This window comes from Cylas formicarius, unplaced genomic scaffold, assembly GCF_029955315.1.
Source record: "Cylas formicarius isolate icCylForm1 unplaced genomic scaffold, icCylForm1.1 PGA_scaffold_1__22_contigs__length_36826433, whole genome shotgun sequence".
Lineage (NCBI taxonomy): Eukaryota > Metazoa > Arthropoda > Insecta > Coleoptera > Brentidae > Cylas > Cylas formicarius.
This window is the reverse complement of record NW_026844264.1, coordinates 7,935,096-7,957,710: the sequence shown is the minus strand read 5'-3', so window position 1 is coordinate 7,957,710 and position 22,615 is coordinate 7,935,096. Positions and strand designations below refer to the sequence as shown.

General features: G+C 33.5%; 1 protein-coding gene across 9 annotated transcripts in view; it reads left to right on the top strand.

The window, feature by feature from the left end:
* Positions 1-22,615, top strand: part of LOC132696174 (protein still life, isoforms C/SIF type 2) — a 255,922-nt gene that overhangs the window by 73,809 nt on the left and 159,498 nt on the right. Inside the window, exon 2 of one of the 9 annotated variants that reach the window (XM_060660846.1) lies at positions 7,626-7,862. The exons of the other annotated variants lie outside the window; for them this stretch is intronic. Coding sequence (XP_060516829.1) covers positions 7,626-7,862 — 237 coding nt within the window. The remainder of the gene's footprint in view (positions 1-7,625; positions 7,863-22,615) is intronic. 9 annotated transcript variants of the gene reach the window in all.

Genomic DNA, 22,615 nt, shown 5'->3' with positions numbered 1-22,615 from the left:
TGAGATTTTTTTTGACGCCGAATTTATCGTGCAAAATGAAATCCACCTTACTTCACGATAAACCTCTGGTCTTAACTATTTTGTCGAATATTTAAAATCGAATCGTGGACTTTATTAATCATTTCGGGAGCACATACCCGAGTATATATACGAGTACGAGCGCCAGTAAATTGCAGAAATATATTTTTGGGACTCTTCGATTTTATTGGACCTATTGAACAACTTTAGTAACATTTTTTCGACCCCTTTAAATTCATATCTATTAATGACCACTGACACATTATACTTAAAACAATTTCTGGTTAAATATCCTCATAGTATCAATTTTGTCACAAGACTTCGTAAACACAAAGCATAAGCTTCTCTCTGTAGTCCATTGTGATAGTACCTTTTTTCTTGGCTTTAAAATACCTTGATAAAAAGCTGTGAGGAGCTTTCGTTTCGTATATATTGTGCATAAGCTTTACCTATACATTTTACAGAATCTTATAGGAATGCACAAGTAAATGTAATGTAAAAAGAGTTAAGACAATTAGAGAGTTAAGATAATGAACTATATTATTTAGTGAATGAGACTACTCTCGTATCGACGACTACGACATGTCATGGACAATTTCTTCGTCAAGATACCTTGACTTATGTATGAGTGTGAGCAAGTGTAAAGTCTCTTCCGTCTTTTGTTTTTTAAGACTCCAAATGCATTGTTTAAATTCCTTTTATTATAATTTTTAAATCGATCAAAATATTAGTATTTAATTCGACAGCAAGAGAACTCTGTTACTATTTAAAAAATGTAATAAGAAGTTGGCTGAATTCAACTTCTCCGCAACCAAATCCATGAGTAGTGGGGTTACGTAACTTCACCATCAACGTTCCCAGGGGGGATATTTGACAGCTCAAGATCTCTGACGTCGCAGCTCAATATCAAGTTTCTCCCGAGGGACGGAGGATTGTGAAGTTAGATATTCCCTTTACTTCCAGAAAAAGTCATTTTAGTAGATGACGACAGAAATAGTTTCAGAAGTTCAAGTGGAGATTTATCATAACTTGAATTTGACTAATTTTTCGTTGGCATACAAAGTTCAGAAAATAGCGTAACTTAAACAATTTCGGTGCGGACACGTGTTACGGTGACATTTTATTCTAGCGGCTAGGTATATGCCTCGACGAATGTAATTTAATTAAAAATGCACCTGACAAAGGACTTGGGCCATTTCAGCGTAAATTGAAGCTGCTTTTAATTTTAACCCTTCATTCGCGGGGGCGCATTTAACTCTACCCCAAGCCTACTCCCCACTTACACCCCCGCACCGTCGTTAGCCGTTTTCCTTAAAATGTCACAGTTACGTAGGTTCGAAATAATCCCACGCTGTGAGAAAAAAAACGTTTCGAACGAAAATTATCAAAGGGATTGCAATTCATTCATTCCCAGTTCGGTAATTAATTTTATTACGATTAAAATTAATTACATTGTTACGTAGAAATAAATAGGGCATAATATCGGGGGTCATTTTAAATTGTCTCAAAAATAAATTTCATTTCCGCCATAACGGTTATTCAAATTTTAGCGTTGCTGCCATTGTTAAAGCTTTTTAAAATTTCAATAGAATTAAAAAAAAATATATAGAGTAGGTATTAAAATGACGTGGAGCTGCGAAAAAATTGACGCCAATATAAAACCGATGAGAGTGATGAAAAATGAACATCAGCAACTTCTCCGCGGCATTTTACTCCCCTTAAGGGAAAATTAAGTTCTGTTCTATCCGTGTGTTTAAATCGGATTATGCGTTCCTTTTGAACTGTGAACCGCCGCCGCAACGTTGGTATATCGGGCTTGCCACTTCTTCTTATGCGAAAGTGATTATGAGTATACGCAGAAAAATTGTTATTCGGAAGTTCTTTTACGTGGATCGCGATCGCCGGAGCAGAAAAGGGCGGAAATTAGTCCGTCGTTTTGAATTTAATTTGGGGCTTAGCGATGTCGAATGCTCGCCGGATACGTCAATTTCGATATTGAAAAATATTTGTTTGTAAGAAATAATGTGTTAAGATTGATAAAAAATAAAATATGATAAGTTACAAGTATGGATAAATGGAGATGAAAACTATGTCGAAACGTATGATGATGGGCATAACTGTAATAATGCCAATGCGATTCTATATGCTCGTAGGTATTTTTGGATCAATGAATCAATCCGCTCCAAAGTACCAAGAAAATCGAAACACGAAATATATAAACACATTCTGTTGTATTGCGTATTCTCTTCATCTTCTAGTGCCTCATCATCTGTTGACGTTAGCGAATATATTGGCCCATCTAAGTTTGTCTATTACCTCCCTGAATAGTTTGATAGATATTTTCCCTGTCCATTGAATAAGGTTATGGAACCATGAGATTCTGCGCCTACCAGGACCTCTGTTTGTCTTCTAGTTTTCCCTGTTTTATAAGTTGGAGTATTCGATATTTTTCCTTCCTCACGACGTGCTCGAAGTATGCAAGATTTCTTGCCTTGATCATCTTTAAGAGTTCTTTTCTTTCTTTGCAAAATGGTTTCGTTAGTTACCTGGTGTGTTCACGAAACGAGCATCATACCCACATCTTAAATGTCTCCACACTATAGAGCATTGCAGGGAACACGTAACATTTGAGGAATGGTAGCCGTATTTGGAGATTAAGATATTACAGAGAATGTCTATGAAGCGGTTGAATGCTGAGCGTGCTTTTTCTATTCGAGTAATAATTTCGCAAGAATGATCTCACCTTTCGTTCAAGCTGCAACCAAGATACGGAGATTTTAGCATTGGTGTTTGTATTTTTGCTAATGATCATAATCCTGGTCTTCTTTGTGTTTAAGCTCATACCATATTCTTATTTACGAATCTGTTGATCTCTTTAATCTTTCTGCGCTCTTTGATATTAGGACTGTGTCATACGTATATCAGATTATTTAGTCTCTCTCCGTTAACCAGTACTCCATCATTACATTCAGTCAAACCTTCAATGGAGAGATGCTACAAGTAAATTTTAAATAATAGAGGTGATAAAACGCATCCTTCGCCAACACCTTTTTGTTAACTTTCATAGGCTGGCAACGATACGTATATCTGCATCTTTTATTGCTGTTGACTGCAGTATTTCGAGGAGATTTTTATATCGAACTTTGTCAAACGCCTTTTCAAAATCATTGAAGCAAAAAAACACGTCGCAGTTAATGTCGCTCTTTGGATCAATACTTAATTTCAAATAATGCGTCTCTCATACCTACGCCATTTCCGAATTGCATTTGTGTTTTCCCGATATGTTCTTCTAGTTGAGGGTGTATTCTATTGTGGATTATATACATAAAACCTTGAGAACATGACTCATCAAGCTAATCGTGCGATGTTCTTCGCATTTTTTGGAGTTGCTGGACTAAGGAATTGGGATGAATGTTGATAGAAGCCATTCTCTTGGCATGTTCCCTGTTTGATATATTTTGATATGTTCGATCTTTTGCAATATAGTTTTATGTATTTGTTTATACTCCTCTTGGTTTTTGTTTTTATATTTTTGGTGTTCCTCCAGTAGTTTCATTATGTCGTAAATCATCCATCCTTTGTTTTTTTTTCTCCTGTTGAAATTAAATAGTTTTCCGTTGCAGAGTTTGCAGCGTCTTTAATGCTTCCCAGCCTTCCTCAATGCCATGCTCTCTTTCCGTTTTCGCTTGTTGAAGGCTTCTATTGATTGTTGCCCTGAGGTTGTGGTTTTTCATTTTGTTGATATCTATTGGGTGTTGATTATTAATTCTTCTTGTGGTCAGAGTTAATGTCAGCTCCTGGCTAAGTTATTGTTGTCAGCGGAAGACTTCCATGTGTATAATTATCTCAGCGGGAGTTTAAAGAATATATTCATTACGGCAAGAGTGTGTTTTTTGGAAAACTCGATTATCATATCTTCCTCTTCCTCATCTCTTTAATCACGTTGGTATCTTTCCCAGCCTGGTACATACTTCGAACGTTTCAAGTAGCGATTACCTTCTGTTGTTTTTTAGGACAGTGGCGGGATATTCTTAGCACCTTCTTCTCACTGAAGGCGTGCCCGGGACTGAGGGTTCTTATAAAATCCTGCGAAGGTTTTAGTAGCCTCGGTAGTTTCCAGTTGCTTTAAGAGGTTTTTCTGCTCAGCCGCTACTTACATGGACGCTGTCGTATAGTAAACTCCACTGGAGACAGTCACTTCCTAGTTGCTGGTTTTCGTCAGCCCTGGGTATTTCATTTCCCCAGTACCACCTATATCTGAGAGGCATTCCACCTGAGGAGGCGCCCGATGGAGGACTAGCAAACCCCACACGGTGTATTGCGTATTATATAAAATAAAAAAATTAATCACAATAGTTTGAATCTGTGCAAATATGCTGTAACCACCTGCTGTATCGAGAGGAATTTAATGCTTCACCGATCGTATATGTTGGGAGATTATAGAACAAGTAGAGAATCGAGTTTTGTTGTTACGTTTTTTTTAAAGAATTTTTTATTTTTAATGGGTAAAATTTTACTTACTTTATGTAAGTGGTTTTGGTGAAGTTTATTTCTGAATAGACCGTCTGATATGTTGATAACGGAAATTCTTTGACAGAAGAACTGAGATGAGATGTATTAATTTCTGATTAAGGGATTCGGGTTGAGACAGAGATATTGCTCTGAAAACTAAAAAATTAATCGCAGAGGATTTTTGAGATCGATGGTGCAGTGTGGTTGATCTGTATGAGTTGGTTTTCTATTGATGAAATTGCTCAAGGTTAATTTTGGTTTTCCATTACTGATCGTTAGTACATAGTCATAAACGCTGGATATTAGAAAGAAGAGAATTTTTTACCCGATTTGCAAAAATTTCACTTTTTAGGTCCTGATGGTAGATTTTTTTGCTGACAGTAGCGTCTGGCACTCAACTCAACCTTCCCTCGACCGATAGTGTGAAATGGGCTTTCTTCTTCCTTTAAATTTAGTTACAATTAAAATAAAGTTCGATGAAGAATTTTGCTACCCTTTCTTTATAATGTTATGAGTGTCGACACAAGCTTTGTCTAAATAATACATTTTTTTTTAATTTATGCAGAAATTGGCACATTGTTTCAGGACTAGCATTCACCATCACCATTCCTAAAACACTTTCATTATGTCTTTGTCACATCGTTCCTTTCTAGTCAATCATTATCCGTTGAGATCCGCTCTAGTACCAATATTATTCAATCGTTACATAAATAATTTGCCCTATGTAAACCGGTCAGGGACCCTCCGTGGTTTTGCGGACGACCAAGTTTTCTTATATGAGATGATTTTTGGGATAATCTTAAAATCACTTGGGCTGTATTTCACTTACGGCGAATGAAGAAAAAGAGTTTACCGAATTTTAGCACTTTAGATACGCATATACAATATTCAACGAAGTCGTTAGATAAAACAAAATACTTTGGGAAAACAATGGATACACAATTAAAATGGTATAAACGCTTATAAACACTAATAAACGATGTAAGATTTACAAATTCAATAATTTTAGAAACCTTTTAAATAAAAACCAAATGCTAACACTTCATTATGCATTAGTGCACTGGTATTTTGGAATGGGGAGGTGTACTGTGTGTACTTAAAAAATTGAAAATTATTCAAAAATATTTCCACAAAACTAGAAATTACTCTATATTATAGCTATTTAGGGAATGTTTTACGATAAGGAAATTATTTTTTAAAACAACTATTTTAAAAATTTTAAAAACAAAACCGAACTGCGCAATATAAATCATTCTTACAATACAATAAATAGAGAAAAGGGGAATGTGATACAAATAAGTGTAAAGGACAAAAATCTTACATACATTTACAAGCCCGTTTTTATAATTTCCTGGATGGGGATTAAGGCATTAGGTGCTTTTAAAAATCAGCTCAAAAAAGTTATTCTGCGGCCCTCGAAGCAACAAATAACTTCATAAATATAAATGCGTAAAGAACAAAAACGAAATATCGGAAAATAAAATACAAGAATAAATAACAAAAATAAAAGTAGAGAATTTCAAAAATTAATAGCCTAATATTTACATGTAAGATTTTTAAAATGTCAATACGCAGAAACAGCATATGCAATTGTTCGATAATAAAGATAAAGTATTATATACATTTTACTTTTATATACTTTTAAAACCCACTATCAATCCAAGAAAGTGGGTTTTTAATTAGCTATCTGCAGCTTTAATCTCAACATTGTTAAAATTCTAGTCAAAATCGAGATCTTCAGCATTTATTGCAACGAAAACGTTTATAAACTAGCAGATATCGACGTAAAGGCGCAATTTCCGGTTCAAATAGTTGCCGACTCTGATTAGATTCCAGTCAGAATCTGCCTTTTCACCTCTTATTGTACTGATATCAACCTGATTTTTTGAGGTAGATTTTGATACAGTAAGAATCGAAAAAGCAGATTCTGACTAAAATCCACGTTAAAGCTGCAAATTACTTAAAAACCACTCCTCGGATTGATAGAAGGTTTTTCTTATTCATTTCAAACAGAATCCTAAATCGGTTTTTCCGACACATATCGTATCTTAAACCCTATGCAGATATCAGCTTAAACTGCCATTTTTTGATAAAAACAGTTAAATTTTGATGTCAATATCGATGAAATACTAGTCTAAATCGGCATCTGCGGTCTTGCCTTGCCTTGCCGATTTCGATTAGATTCCAGTCAGAATCTGCTTTTTCACCTCTTAATGTACCGAAATCTACAAATAATTGGTTTCCCCTTTTGATTTCGGGCAGATCATAGTCAAAAACAGCATTTTTTTTAATTTACCGGAATGAAATCTACGTTAAAGCTTCAGATTACTATTTAAAAGCCTATTTCACCTATTTCAAACATATTCCATTCAAAATCGTCTCTTCCTAAACATATCGTATCTAAAACAGCTTCAAAACTGCATATATTAACTTAAACTATACTTTTTGATAAAAACAGTTACATTTTGAGGTCAATGTCTTCCAAATAGTAGTCTAAATCGGCATCTTCGGCATTGCCTTGCATAGCCAATTTAGATTAGATTCGAGTCAGAATCTGCTTTTTCGCCTCTTATTGTACCGAAATCTACCTTAAAAATGCAGACATGAACTTAAAACCCCTATTGCAGAACACATTTAAATCACACTTGTCTGTTGGTTCGTTACTTTCCTCCATTCCGAAATTTTCTCCTACCCACGGTCCAAATGTAACAAATAATGACTCTAACACGACTAATGTTGTCGATAAAACTTTTATTGTTGGTCATAGCCCAAGCAAGTCATGGCCATTTATCCTGTGCTGGACTACACAAAAAGGGTAATCCATGGGCAATTATGAATTTTTTATATTATCCATCATGAGAACTGCAAAAGGGAAAGATAATAAAATGATCAGCCGCAATATCGAAAATCTGTTTTTATAAAATCCAACCTTCTTTTTTGTCTATCTCTTGTGACGAAGGGTGTGAGATGTTTTCGATGCACCGAAAACGGGAATTAAATTTCTCGCGTCAAAAGCTCCGTTGTGGTTTCTTTCGAAGCTCCCCCCTAAATCCTGCGGAATCAAACAATCGGGTGAGTCATCGCGTTTCCCGTAGGTTGCGGAGGAGGGGCTGACGTCCCAGGGAGAAGTGAGCGAAATGGACGAGAAGGAATTGCAAAGGCGGAGGTACAAAAAACACTGCGCGAAAGTCAAAAAGTTAGACGTACGCCGTTTGGTGGCGGAAGTGACGAAATTAGACGGGACCCATTTCCTTGGCAACCTCAGGTACCGCCACGTCCATTGGAACGGAAAGCCGGACGCTGAAGGGTGCAATGAATTATTCCTGCGAAAGGTATTTTTCCCCCCGCGTTCTAGGAACGTTTCGTCTCTAAAGCAACGTTGAACAAATAAAAAGAAGGCGCAACATAAAATTTATTTAAAAGAAAGGAAAGTTATTAAAATATTTCATATATATAACTAGCTTTTTTCTTTCAGATTTTAGAAAAAAAGTTTAACACAAGTATTGTAGGGTATAATAGAAAGTAATAAATATAATACCCTTATATGAGAGCCCTTTAAGCGCTGATTTTAAAAATATATAATACGTTATTGTTATTTTTGTTATTTAAAACAAAAAATGAAAAAAAAATAAAATTTCATTTGTGAATCCTTGGTTCGCCATTTTTTTCATTCATCGTTTCATTATTTGTTTTGCCGTTATGACAGAAACACATTTGCTAACAATAATTATTAATTTGATTATAAAACATACTCGGTCAGTTTATGACTACACATTGTCGATAGTTTTTTTATAGGTTTAGTATGATTGGTATTAATATTATTTGTTTCAGTCCTAATTCCCGCTTTTATTATATTAATATTTCTTTGCCTAGTAAAATAAATTTTATTTTTTAAACGAACCCATAAAAAAGGTCGATCCGGAGAGTGAGCTAGCCATACCTTTGTTCCGTGTCTTCCAATCCGTTCTCTCTATTTATTGTTTGGCTAGTCCGTTACTAGAGATGCTCCATTTGTTGCAAAATAGTTTGGACAACCTCATTCAGTTGCATATTATCGATAAACCTTTTTACATCTTCTGATTCTTTGGCATCCATCACCCAATAACACAGCTTCATAAAATATGGGACCTACAATTTTCTTTTGATAAAAAAAATGTTTTTTCGGATTTCCTGTCCACAAAATTCATCAGTTCATAAAATGTTATGAAAAAATAGAGGGTCGATTTCTAGTCTTTGTGACATAGTATGACATGTGTCTTAGTTTTCTCCTTGAGGTTCTGCAAAAGATGCCACTTGAATAAATCATGCAAGGACTTAAAATTTAAAAAATACAATTCAGTATTTTGAAACTGCATTTTGGTTCTCAATAAACTTTTTTGGAGACACCCTGATTAGTTGCCAGTATCAAAAAGCACCAAAAAACAATAGTCGTCTCAATGGTCAGCGAATTTTGAAACACGCATTTCCTTTCCGGAATGACGTCATTTTTTGTTAGTTTTGTTTAATCTATTTCAACTGATAGAGACACAAATTTTTTGAAAAAAATCACCCTCTTTTCTTTGTAACAGTCAATGTCGGTTTGGGTTAAGTGGCTTTCAGAATATATTAGTCCAAATTGACATTGATTTGCTGTAACTCTTTATAAACTCTTGCAAGATGCCGCGAAGATATAATCAGCAAATTGATAATGTAATTGAACGGGCTCAAAATGCAACAAACTTAGCCATACAACAATCAAAAATACCACTGTATATGTTTAGTAAGCGATCATTGCTAAAATTCAAATAATATAGGAGATACGTTATTTCAAATCAGCATGACGTCATCTCAGAAACATGCCACCTATATAACGTAATAAATGTATGACTCTTCTGTATTTTACTTATGGCCATATTTTGAAGCGCGGGCAAAGCTAAAAAATTCAAAATACATTTTATCACGATAATATAAGATGACGTCTAATTCTTCATTCTGAAGTGATAAATAAATACGTTGAAAATATTCTTTATGGCCGCCACCGCCGTGGATTTCCGTATATTCGCGTCTTGCTCAAACTGCATTTTCCTATTTAAAATTTTTTAATATGCCACAAATTCAAAATCAAGGTTGTTGGATTGCTTTCCCTCTCAGGCGAACTGCAGGTCTGTGGGAACTAGTTAGTATTAGCTGGTTATTACGTTATATCATTTGAATGATGTTTGTCCAAAATAAAAATATTTTAATATTTCCATGTTTTTTATTTTTTTTTAATACAATAACCGGTAAACCGCTTACAAACAAATGTATTAGCAGCTATAGATTTAAGCAACAACAATGTGGCCACTGTTAAAACTGTTAAACTTACGTAAGGGAACTTAGCCTAAGTTTAAGATTGTTTTTTCCCGAAACGTTATGAAGGTCTCGTCTATAAAAACAACATTTAGCTTTTCATTATAAAATTCCTTTATTTCTTTGAAGTTTATTACATTGATTTTAATATATAGTGAACGGCGAAAATTCATTAATAAATCAGGCTTCGGATTTCAAGAAAAATGTCGGGAGTGCTGCAGCAAACAGAAAAAAGCAGATGTTGATACCAAGTTCCTTTTTTAAGTGGAACACCACTTTACCTCTTAATTACTTACTTTATAACTGAGCAACCAAAAACACAAATTTAATTTTGGAATCAGCAGGAATTAGATAGTACCAGCAGAGTCTTAAATTTTTACAATTACATTTCGTTAAAGAAAATGATTAGGGCGCATCTAAATGAAATCCATAGAATTGAAATTTATAATTTTATTGGTTAAGGAGACAACCGAGAACTCAAAAAAGAGTTTGAAATTTTTGAATCGCAAATTATCCAGACAGACATGTAAAAGGTCGTCTACCTCCAGGTAGGGCAAAAACTAATGAAAACACAGGATTTAACATTTTATTTGAAGTTGAGGATAATCCCCATGGAGAATCTTCTAAAAATTCATTAATAAATCAGGCTTCGGATTTCAAGAAAAATGTCAGGAGTGCTGCAGCAAACAGAAAAAAGCAGATGTTGATACCAAGTTCCTTTTTTAAGTGGAACACCACTTTACCTCTTAATTACTTACTTTATAACTGAGCAACCAAAAACACAAATTTAATTTTGGAATCAGCAGGAATTAGATAGTACCAGCAGAGTCTTAAATTTTTACAATTACATTTCGTTAAAGAAAATGATTAGGGCGCATCTAAATGAAATCCATAGAATTGAAATTTATAATTTTATTGGTTAAGGAGACAACCGAGAACTCAAAAAAGAGTTTGAAATTTTTGAATCGCAAATTATCCAGACAGACATGTAAAAGGTCGTCTACCTCCAGGTAGGGCAAAAACTAATGAAAACACAGGATTTAACATTTTATTTGAAGTTGAGGATAATCCCCATGGAGAATCTTCTAAAGTAACTTCAAATAATGATGTTAACCAGGCTTTGGGTGTATTAAAAGAAGAAGAAAGTGGAGCTGAACGAAGATGGTCCCGATCGCAGGCTAGAGTTATGTGCAGCTACGATGGAAATGTGCAACTTTTTTTATTGTTAGATACTGTTACTGTAAATACACAAAATTTTACTTATTGGAGAGAAAAAATTGTGCACAATATCGAGAAAAAATAAATGTTTGGGCGGGGATTTTGAATAACTGTTTTATACTTACAATTTCTTCAAAATTATCTATCTTCTACTTTTGCAGTTTCTTTCCTAAACCTAAATCAGTCTGATATGGCAGATTTGCTCGAATGTGAATGCTTGAATATTTCCCGGATAGTGGATTGGTAGAATGACCTGCAAGATCTTCAGATATTACTCCACTAGAGTTTTTTGATTGTGTGATATTTCACATTTGAAGTGTAGAAGGAAAAATTACAGAATTAAGAGGATTGAAAATTTAGATACGACATAAGGCAAATTAATGAAAACATCCTGAATTATGTTTCGAATGCAACTTTGAAGCAGAATTCGAAGATGGAAATAAAAAAACGGTGTTACATTTAACATATGCTTTTTGACCCAACCTGTATATTTTATATTCTTTACTAAAAAAAACGCGCAAGAACAAATTATGACGGATGTGTGCAAGCATCTTTCTCGAAATCAATACCTAATTTTTTAATGAATTGTTATTGGCCTATGATCTGTGATTTAATCTCTGTTTTCACTTTTGTATGAACGTGTTATAATTCCTTTCTTGAAACATTTTGGAAAAAACTCCTGCTGAATGCTCTTATTGATTACATGAGAGAGAGGTTCTAATATTTCACACAATATTTCTATACAACTTTAGCTTTTGATATTGCCCAACCGTCAGATTTTTTTTATTTAATGCCATGTAATTGCGTTTTTGACGTTGATGATACTAGAACACTTAGAAATATGGCATTTTCTAGGTCTGTGATATTATTTCTGTAAGGACCTCTCGGCTTGATTTCCTTAGCAAAATTTTTTCGCCGATCTCTATAGAATAGGTTAAATTTGTATGCAAATTGTTTAAGTTCTGTATCCAGAATATCGTTGTCGTTTACTATGTAATCCATTTTATTTATGTGTTTCTTTTTATTCGTGTAAATTTTATTAACTGAGTTGCAGCTGAGCAAGAAACATCACATTTATTTATTTGCTATTTAGTATTTTTTATTAGATGCCGAAGTTTGTTTTTATTAATGTTATTTATTTTTTTTATGTACTGGAGATTTGGATTATTAAACTTATTTTAATAAGCCAGTTATCATCCATTTCTTTTTGATTTTTCTTTTTCATTTATTTACATTATTTACCTTAATTTGTTCTGCACTATTTTTTTTCGCAAATCAATTTTTGGGGCTGATTTATATATTTTATTCCCGTTGACTATAATAATAAAGTTATAATAAATAACAGCAATAGGATGGTGATCGATAACATGACTGTCCAAATAATGGACATCACTTTTTATTAAAAAAATGATGCAAACAAGTACCAGTTCTTAGAAGGGTGGAAGATGTCCTTATAATATTGTTTTAATGTTTTAGCAGTAATTTCCCCCACCCTACATTGTTTTGGTTTTATTTTTTTGTTTATATCTAGTGGTTTAACATATTTTGCAAACTCGAATTCCACAGGGCACCTCTGAGATTTCCTGCATACTATTAGCGCTATAAGGGGTCATTTTGACTCCACAATTTTTTCTAATATAAATATTTCAGGATCGACAAAAATTAAGAGGTGTGCTAATTTATTAAAATAAAAAGCTGTTTACGACATATTTAAAAACTAGTTGGCGCTTTGGGTACAAGCTATAGTTCAATATTATTGTGCATGGTACTCAGAATGCGAACATTTTTATTTTTCTTTGGTATACAGTTAGTGTGCAGCTTTCATGCTGTAAAAGTTTTGTATCGTAGAGAGGTGCTTTACCCAATTTTATTTCGCCTGGTATCTCTTCTCGAATCCTATTTACTGTACCAAGGATTGCGGTTTTAGCTTCTACCAGACGCTTAACCAATTTTACAGACGTAAAAAAATGTTTTTCTTAAAAAATGGTTTCATAAGGCGCCACACCATATTTTCGGGAAGGCTCACAACTCTAGAACGATGATCATCTTTTCCAGGATAGGGAAATGCATTGCACATATATTTGAATTTGGCATCCCTGACCATCCAAAATTTGATGCCAAACGTGTCTGATTTATTAGCCATATATTGGCTATTTCTATGGGAAATAGCTGTTGGATCAACTGTTATAAGCTATGCAATTTTCAATAAACTTATCCCAAGCAAATGATACCAACGCAAATTTGAGCCTCTCAGATCGAGTTTGTCGTTCGTCAAATCTCAGATATAGCACTATGCTACGAAAACGATTACGGCTCATTGTCTTTCCAAAAAATCATATTCCCAATCCTTAGACAATAAGAGATCATAATCCATTACACCGCACTTTAAGACCCACTGAACATAGAGTGAAGCAATAAATGCCTAAAGTTTCTCTAGTGTAATTGTATATTCACTTTTATTCATACGGCGAGCTTCAGCTTCAGTAATTATGTGTCGCAAAATTGGTTCAGGAATGAGCAGTGCAGTCAACATTATTCAATTATATGCCTCTTACTATTACTATTGATTTCTTTAGCACGGTTTTCTTCAGTTTGGAATGTGGCAACTTGATGACACATATATTACAACAGAAATCCATTTTTATCGCGCTGACGTCCACCATCAATGGTTTCAGTACTATTCATATTGAAAAGTAGGAGAAACATGCATATTAAACACAAAATCTAATATAGTTTACTGCAATAATTGTTTTCTTTGAAATTACGGGCTTTTTATTATTTTACGTAAGCATCGAAGTTAATTGGATACAAATCTTCGGTTGCAGTAGATCCATTTTTTATGGTATCCTCTGGTCACTTTCTCAGAATCGCATGATTCGCTGAAACTCATTTCTCTTTGGAAATGTACTGATTCGTCGTCTTCCACGCTACAATCATCTTCTCCACCAGAGTCATCCATTGCTATTTGGTTGGCTATTTGTTCTGGTTCAGAATCATTGAGATGCTTACAACAATAGACAACAACAATCGTGCGTAGGATGATATTGGCGAGCTTAGCTTAGTTGAACGTGTACATAACATAAAAATAGTAAATGTCAAAAATAGCTAACCCCATAGTGCCCTTGGTTCAGAAGATTTAGAACAAATAACTATTAAAAATGACAAATTGACCCCTTTGGCGCTTTTGGTGTTAAGAAAATCTCTCTTGTATTTTGTTCTAGTAGCGATTTTTGCTTCATCTATATCAATCTCACCGTTTGCTATCCACCATATCGCTGGTAAAGTTTTGAGCCGCTTCGCCTCTCGCAGAGCCATTCGCCTACGGATCGACGGGAAATGTTGCAGATTATTCCGATACCTGCGGGAAATGCGTTACATTTACAATTCGATTACGGTTTATTCGCGCCGCCGAACCGACTTTATAAGATTTAATTTTAAACCTGGTGATTTTTTGGCGGTCGTTTTGAGGTTCGCTTTACTCGCGAGGAAAATTATTTTCGGTTAAATGTGAATAAGACCGTTTTCGAATGCGAACTACTAACCAGATGCGAATTTATGATTAGTCTTCCATATTCTGTGATGGAGGTTTTAAAATTATTTCAACGAGGTTGAGGTAGTTGTCTTATAGCAACTTGAAAAAAAATGTTAGGTCAATTATATGCGAGTTTCCGAAATTGTGACCACCAATTGTCGTTTGGTAACTTTGGTAAATTGTGGATATTTGAATATTAGTAATAGCCCATAAAGAGGAAATGTTTCAAAAAATTAAACTTTTTTTTAGTTTTAGATGCGGTTTTCACTGGGTTGTTGGACCTTTTTTGACTATCTATTGGCCTAATAATTTTTCTATTGTGGGGGTTATGGTCTTTTCTATAAAATTATTCTCGTTGCGGTTATGTCAGAAAACGCCATCTGGTGGCAACGTAAGCAATGCAGTCGGTCACTCATGGTACAAACATTTATTTCCGAAAATGTTCGAACACCTTCCACTACTTTGCTATCAGAGATATTGAAAATGATAATAATAATAATATAATATGTGTTTATCCAGTTAACAACGTTAATTATAAGTTTAAAATAATACGTCACATTCAAGGAACATCTACAAAAATTAACAAATGATTATCCCTAAACGCTTAAGTTGCGTGCGGGATCACATTTCACAAGTTTACCCTGACAGATATTGCAGAAAGTGACTAATGCTAATAATTCAAATTTCTACATATAAAAATATAAATAAATAAAAATATAATACAAATGCTACTTTTTAATTTGACATTGAAAACAGATAAATCTTTCTTGTAAGTCTTATACTTTTTGTTTTTTACATTCCCTTCCTTTTTTTGTTATTTACGTTTTTTGTCATATATGTGTATTTTGTAAAATTTATTTTACTTTAAAACATATAAAATTTATCCTAATATAATGTAAAAAAAAATTAAAACAAACAAATACTATTTTTTAATTTGACATTGAAGATAAACAAATCTTACTAGTAAATCTTAGACTTTTTCCTTTTTTTGTTATTTATGTTTTTTTGTCATATATGTATGTTTTATAAAATTTCTTTTACTTTTTGTTCTTTATGCATTTATATTTCTTCAGTTATTTATTGCTTCCAGGTTCACAAATAGAATACATTTCTTGAGATGTTCTTTAAAAGCAATATATTTGATTCATTTGATTTTGACGCCCATCTATTATAACAATTCCCTTTTCTCCATTTCTTGTATTGTAAGAATGATTTATGATTTGTGTTTTGCTTTTGCTTTATCATAAAACTAAGAATAATTATTAGCAAGGAGATTTTTAGGAAATAATTTTTTCATAAATAATAATTATTTTGTAATTTCAATTTGTCTCAGCTTTAAAACAGTACTCAGTTTAGCTATAGTTGGTATTAGAAAATTTTTTTGAACCGTGTTTTAACAATGAAATGCTAATTACGCCTCCTGGCGAATCTATGCACGAATTCATTGATGAATTGGTGTATAAGATCATTAAAAATCAATACAAATTGTAATTATATTTTGAGAAAGGCCACACAAATTCTACTGTCCTATTTTATTCTTTTGTTATGGCATGTCGCTGCGAGCTGATTATCTGTTGTTTTATGAGAGCGTAACTTATTCGAATACTTAAATCAGAAGTTTTTGCCTCCACCTATTATTGTGTGATTCTTTCGACATTATGTGCTCTGCAGTTTACTGCGGTGTCCGAGTCTAAAAGAATTTTCAGTTTTGGTCTTTTCATAACTTGCGTTTTTTAGCAGCCACTTTGCGAGAGTTTCTTCATTTATCCAAGCTTTGATTGTATTTCTTGCCGATTGGCATGACAACATACCTCCTCTTTTACTCACAAGAAATTTTGCTTTTCTTAAACTCCACCTAATACATTATATGTATATATAAGAAAGAAAAATGACTTGAAATTTAAGTCAGTTAAGTGTTGTCTGACCAATACAAACTAACTAAAACAAATCGAAACGAACTCAATATGTAAATAATAAGATTAATTAAATAAAAAGATGGAAATATTTTACATTGACAATTTAGCACCGAGAGTAAAAATAATAATCATATTTTTATTCAACGTATTTAGAATAAAATGATAATTTATTATGGAACACGTCAAGTCAGTCAAAAATAAGTCCACAATATCGTGCATGCAAATGAGGTAGCAAACTATATTAAAATTGTATACAATAAAATTACAATGGCAGAACAAGTGCTATTAGGTAAAAAATGTATTAAATGTACAAAATCAGTTTTTTAGAAGCAAAAATGTTATTGCAATCTCACCATCGTCTACCAGTTTCGTTGGTAGGTTAACACCATCTTTTTCGAGATACTCTACATCTTACTGCTAATGGACATGTGATACTTCTACCGGAGTAATCTCGCATATTGAAGAATAGGAATTCCGTTTTCGTAGATTTAGTGGCATCAATCCAGATCTACAGTAGAGGCTCTGGATTGATGTTATTGGAAAATCACCCAAGTAATACCAAATTTTTATATGTTGAACCCGATCTAGTGAATCCAGTAAGTTAATTCTCGCGGATGAATATACAATACTGCCTAGTCAATTTTTGACAGAATGAGGGATTTATATAATTGAAGCAAAATCTCCAACTTTTTTACCACTGCTTTCAACTCTAAGTGTTGTTCCGTATAGAATGCTGACCTCCAGTAGCCTAGATGTTGAGTAAGTATCGTCATATCCGACTTTAAAAGTTCTGTTTGAGAGGAATGACTCTTGACTCTTTAAACCTAGTTTATTGAGTTTGCCTAGTACTGAGAAACGTCACGTCAAGTCGAAAGCTCTTTTTGTATAAAACAATTTCAATATCAAGTGCTCTCCTTTTCTAAAGACTTCCTGTATATGATCAAGCAGTACTAGATGATCGATCGTCGATCGTTTCTATCTCTACTCTGCTTGGTAAGAGAAAAAGAAGTTGTTACTTTCTTGGTATCTCTGAAGTCTAAGTCTGTTGTTCACCATTCTCTCGAGCCTTTTATTCATGCAGCAGGTTCGGCTAATTGGTCTAAAACTTTTGTTTCAGTTTAGGGATGGGACTCACTATTGTTTCTTTCCAGGAGTTGGGGAAGGTTTTCTAACATATCATTGGAAAGAGTACCAAGTCTCTTTATTAACTGACTTTCAGTTACAGTTTACTTTTTCATATTCGCTTGTTATTATGTTAGATGTGCCTCTAGCTATCTCTTTTATAATTTAGAATTGCTTTTCTTGCTACTTCTCTAACTTTTTAAAACTGTATGAGATTGTTGTCGAATATTGTTTACATTACTATTGTTCAATAGTTCTAAACTTTATTGAAAGCTCTAACAGCGGGGTTCCTCAAATATTTTCTTGGAAATTCTAGTCCTTTTTTTTAAATTGACTTTATTATTAATTTTTATATTTATACACCCATAAATATACCTTCAATACACCTTAATATCAGTATTATAATACAATTAGGTGGTGTTTGGGTTTATTTGAAGTTTATGACAGATTTTACGTATAATGTATGTCATTTTTAATAAATTTATATTTAAACCATTTTTTTCATTGATAGGTGTGTAAAATTCGGAAAATTGTCAACAATTTAAAGTCGTTAAGTATCCCGTGTCACACACCGTTTCCGGACAACTTCCCGAACAACTCAAAGTTTGACCGAAAATATGATAAATGACCCTAATCCAATAAACGTCACTTCGTCGACTAGGCTTTATACATAACGACGAATGGGCCGGCGGGTTTTGCTTCGGACCCTGTTTTCGCTGATTTTCGATCAAAATATGCTCTATTACAATCGTTAAATCAAAACTTTACCCCCTTTGCCACGATTAACTATCCGAGTGGTAACACGCGTGGATAACTAAATCGGAAATCAAAGGTTAAAACTTTATAGGTATTATCCCAATTACGCCCGACTATGATGATTTTATCTCTAATGCGAACAGAGCTGCAGGGGTTGCCTGGCATGCAGATGGTATTACAGGTATTAGCAAGCGGAAATAGTTTTCAGTAGTTCTAATGTAGCTAAAGTTAGGACTAGATATGTTGTTAATTATTGCAAACCAGTAAAAAGCATGATAAAAATGTGGAGAGCTCAATAAAGTCGGTTAAAGGTTCTTCTTAAAGGTTAAAGTCTGAGCAGTCCAATTAAGTTGTTGACAGAGACACTAAAAGTGTAGTTCGGAGAGATGATACTAAAAAAACGATGATTATGATTTAGAAACATTATAAATCATATAAAAACAAAGTCAATAATAAGTAATAAATAATAAAGCAAATACAAAGCAAGGGTGGCACAATGTACTCGGCAGCATATTGGCCAGTGAAATAAAAGGACCTCATATAACCTTTGCAAAAGAATACCTAGCAAACTCTATACAGTGAACTCCGGTTATAAAGTGCCCATTAACCAGAAAAGCAGAAGTACTCTATAAAAAAATACTTCAGTAACAATATCATTATCCATTAATAACTCCGTTGTTGTTAAATTATCATCAACAGTTGGGAAGCTAGCCAGCTGAGGAAGATAAATTTCAATGTTGGTTAGATTTTGGCCACTATTGCGCTATTGCGCAATGACTTAAGAGAACTTCCTAATCATCATCGCCATTATTTTTGAAATTCTCAAACCACTAAACCAGAAGTAAGTCATAGTCTGAATAAAACTCATCTCCCAATTTTATCAGACCTTCATGTCGAAAGCAGTTTGAAATAGTTGTTGCAGTAACATCATTCCAACATTGTGCAAGTAATTTTATGGAGTTTAGGATAGTGATGTTGAAAGGTTCCTTATTTTCAAATGGCTCGACCAAACGATACAAAAAATATCTGCGGTAATATGTCTTAAGCAATTTTATTATACCATGATCCATTGGTTGGACGACTGAGGTGCTATTTGGAGGCAAAAACTGTAATGTGATATTTGAAAGGATTAGATTTTTTGGATGAACTGCACAATTGTCAACCGCAAGCAATATTTTTCTATTCTGGCCTTTTAGTTTTTAATCCGAATTCTTTAAATTATTATAAAAAATTGCTGAAATCATCCACGCTCGCTGGTTTGACTTATAAATAACAGGTAGATTTTTCACATTTTTGATGCATCTCAGTCGTTCATATTTACCAATAACAAGAAGTTTTCATTTTTCGCTTCCTGTCATATTTGCACGAAGCCAAACGGTGTACCTCAACTTCGACTGCTTCGCACCCAAACAGTTTTCTCCTCTAAATTTAAGGCTATGATCTGGAGTCATCTTGTAAAATAGCCCAGTCTCGTCACCATTCAAAATATTCTCAGAGATGTAATTTTGTGCAATACTGGATCACTTATCTTCTAACCAGTTCAGCACAGCTTGTTTGTTAATATCGCCTGCTTCACCAGAAATTTTTCCCACGTTGATGTTGTGACGAACTTTGAAATATTCGAGCCAACCTTCGGCTTTCGATTTTAGAACTGGACCACTTATTGCAATATTTTCGTATCTTCAAATTTGAAACCATCGTAAAAGAGGTTTATCTACATCTAAACGTACAGGATTTCAAATTTATTTAATCCTGTGCGAACAGTCACTTGCTTTCATGATCTTTTCGTAATTACTCCAAATTGTAGATATTGTTGTTTTTGCCAGTTTCTTTTGTCTAGCAATTTCCGCCTTACTGACGCCACTCTCAATACGTCTGAGAATTTCTATCTTTTCCTTTACAGCTAAAGACTTGCGCCGATCAGCCATTTTAACCATAAACTCAAAAAAAACCTCTAAAATGAATGCTAAAAAATCCACAATTTTTTCGGGGAAGCACCGCTCGATAATCCGGTTTTAGCGTACACTCGTACTTTATAACTAGAACAATATTGAAAAGATTGTACTTTATAACCGTAGTATAAGTTATATATGTTACGCAATATCCGATGAAAAATCAAGAGTATTTTGGCCGGACTAGTAAAATATGTACGTAATACACGGAAGTACGTTATAAATGGAGTTTACTGCATATACCTCCTTGAGACCAATGACAGCGACACATCTCTTGGGCTTGACGGCATGCAGCGGAACCACATAAAAAGGTACAGATTTTATTCTCAATTCTATAATTATATTAACTGTATAAATAAAGTGATGTTCAAAAAAAATAAATAAAAGGTAGCAGTCCAACCATTTTGCGACAAACCAAACCCTATAAATCACCAACCAATCTCCATCTCTCAAACTTCACAAAAAATTTGAAAAAAAAAATAGAAACCAGGATTGATAGCTTCGTTAAATTTAAAATCAAACACCATCATAATTTTGGGTTCTGGAACGGTAAATTCACCCAAGATGCCATTACTACACAGACAGAAATAAATCTAAAAATCATTAGATAGCAACCATAAGGCACTCTTTCCTTATTTAGATATTAAAAAAATACTCGATAGCGTAAATCACGTTGATTGATGTTTTGGGGCGTAGCCTTAAAATTAATGCCAATTCAGTGAATCAACACAATGTGTCAACCAGAACGGAGCATTTAGTTGTGAAAAAAGGTTTGAATATTTTGTACAACAAAATTTTAAGTCGAATCTACACTAAATGAATGTCTCGATATAGTTTCTCCCTATTTCGTTAAATTCTTGGGTATCAACATGGACAAGAATATGACGTGGAAACATAGCGCTTATAAACTTATTAAAAAACACCTAAAAATGTTGTATAGTGGATTGGTTCAACCACATCTCTCACAGTCTCTTGGGGTGGGATTAGACTAATTACTACTACAAAAAAAATACAATTACTCAAAAGTTGAGTCTTAAAGTTAAAGTTATATATAATAAACCTGATTTATCCTACAGAAGAACTATATCAACGTCATAGACCTAAGACGTTGGAAAATTGTATTTTGTAAAATTTACGAATTATTTTTACAAGGGCAAGAATAGCTTATCTCTATTCGATCACCATAACAAAGGCAAAAACTGAAAAGAGAGAAAAGAGTATATGCCAGAGACGCTTTTCTTAGTCAAGAAAATTGCGGCCTCGTACCTGAAAACATTACATCCTACAGGAATATACAAAGAATGTGAAAGAGCGGGTAATAATTAAGGATTTAGTTATCATAGTTAAATAAGAACAAACGTTGTTCAGATTTTCACATCAATATATTTAAATGACAGCTGTTTCGGCAACATCGTGCCTTTATCAAATGCGAATATCAAACGGTATCGATGTTTATAAATACAAAACAGGTAGTAATTACTTAATGTGAGGTATTAGATTGAGATTTAACAAGGGGGATCCATTCAAATCCAGTTGGTCATTAAGTAATACATTCGAACCTCTCATCATATTAATCTCCATAGCTTCTAGTAAATTTAATTTTCTACTTTTTGAAACAGTGTGTAAAATATCGAAATTGGCGTCAAAATTGTGTTTTTCTAAATTTAAATGTATAGCGTAATTAGAATCTGAACTATTGTTTTTTGAAAGATCTACCTGTTTGTCCAATATAAATCTTAAAACATGATCCGCAATTTAACCTATAGACTCCAGAATTCTGGGATCTATTAGATTTAGATTTATTGTTTTTAACAAATTTTCCCAGGGTGTTATTAGTTTTAAAAGCAATGTTGAAGCCACATTTCGAGAGATGATTTGAAACTTTATTACTAGGTTCTCCTATTTTAAATGGATTTTCATCAAGTAAAAGCCACTTCAGTACAAGATTTAAGTTATCGGCTTGGTTTGATTTTTGCAAGCCTAAATGGTCAAAATTTATAATGTTACACACCGCACAATTCAAATTTTTGTATATATAGTTATATTAGATTTGTGCATGTTGATTTCAGCTCACAAGCATATATTCTTTTGCTAATATTTCGTGAGCTTTTTCCCTATTTACTAACTATTCATGTATCTCTACTTATACAATGTTCATTATTATTAAAAGAAAAGTTTACACTTTTTATTTTAAAAAAGAAATACCGATGCTAAAATGAGGTTTTAATGGAGTTTTGCTAGTATGACAATATTCCGTTGAT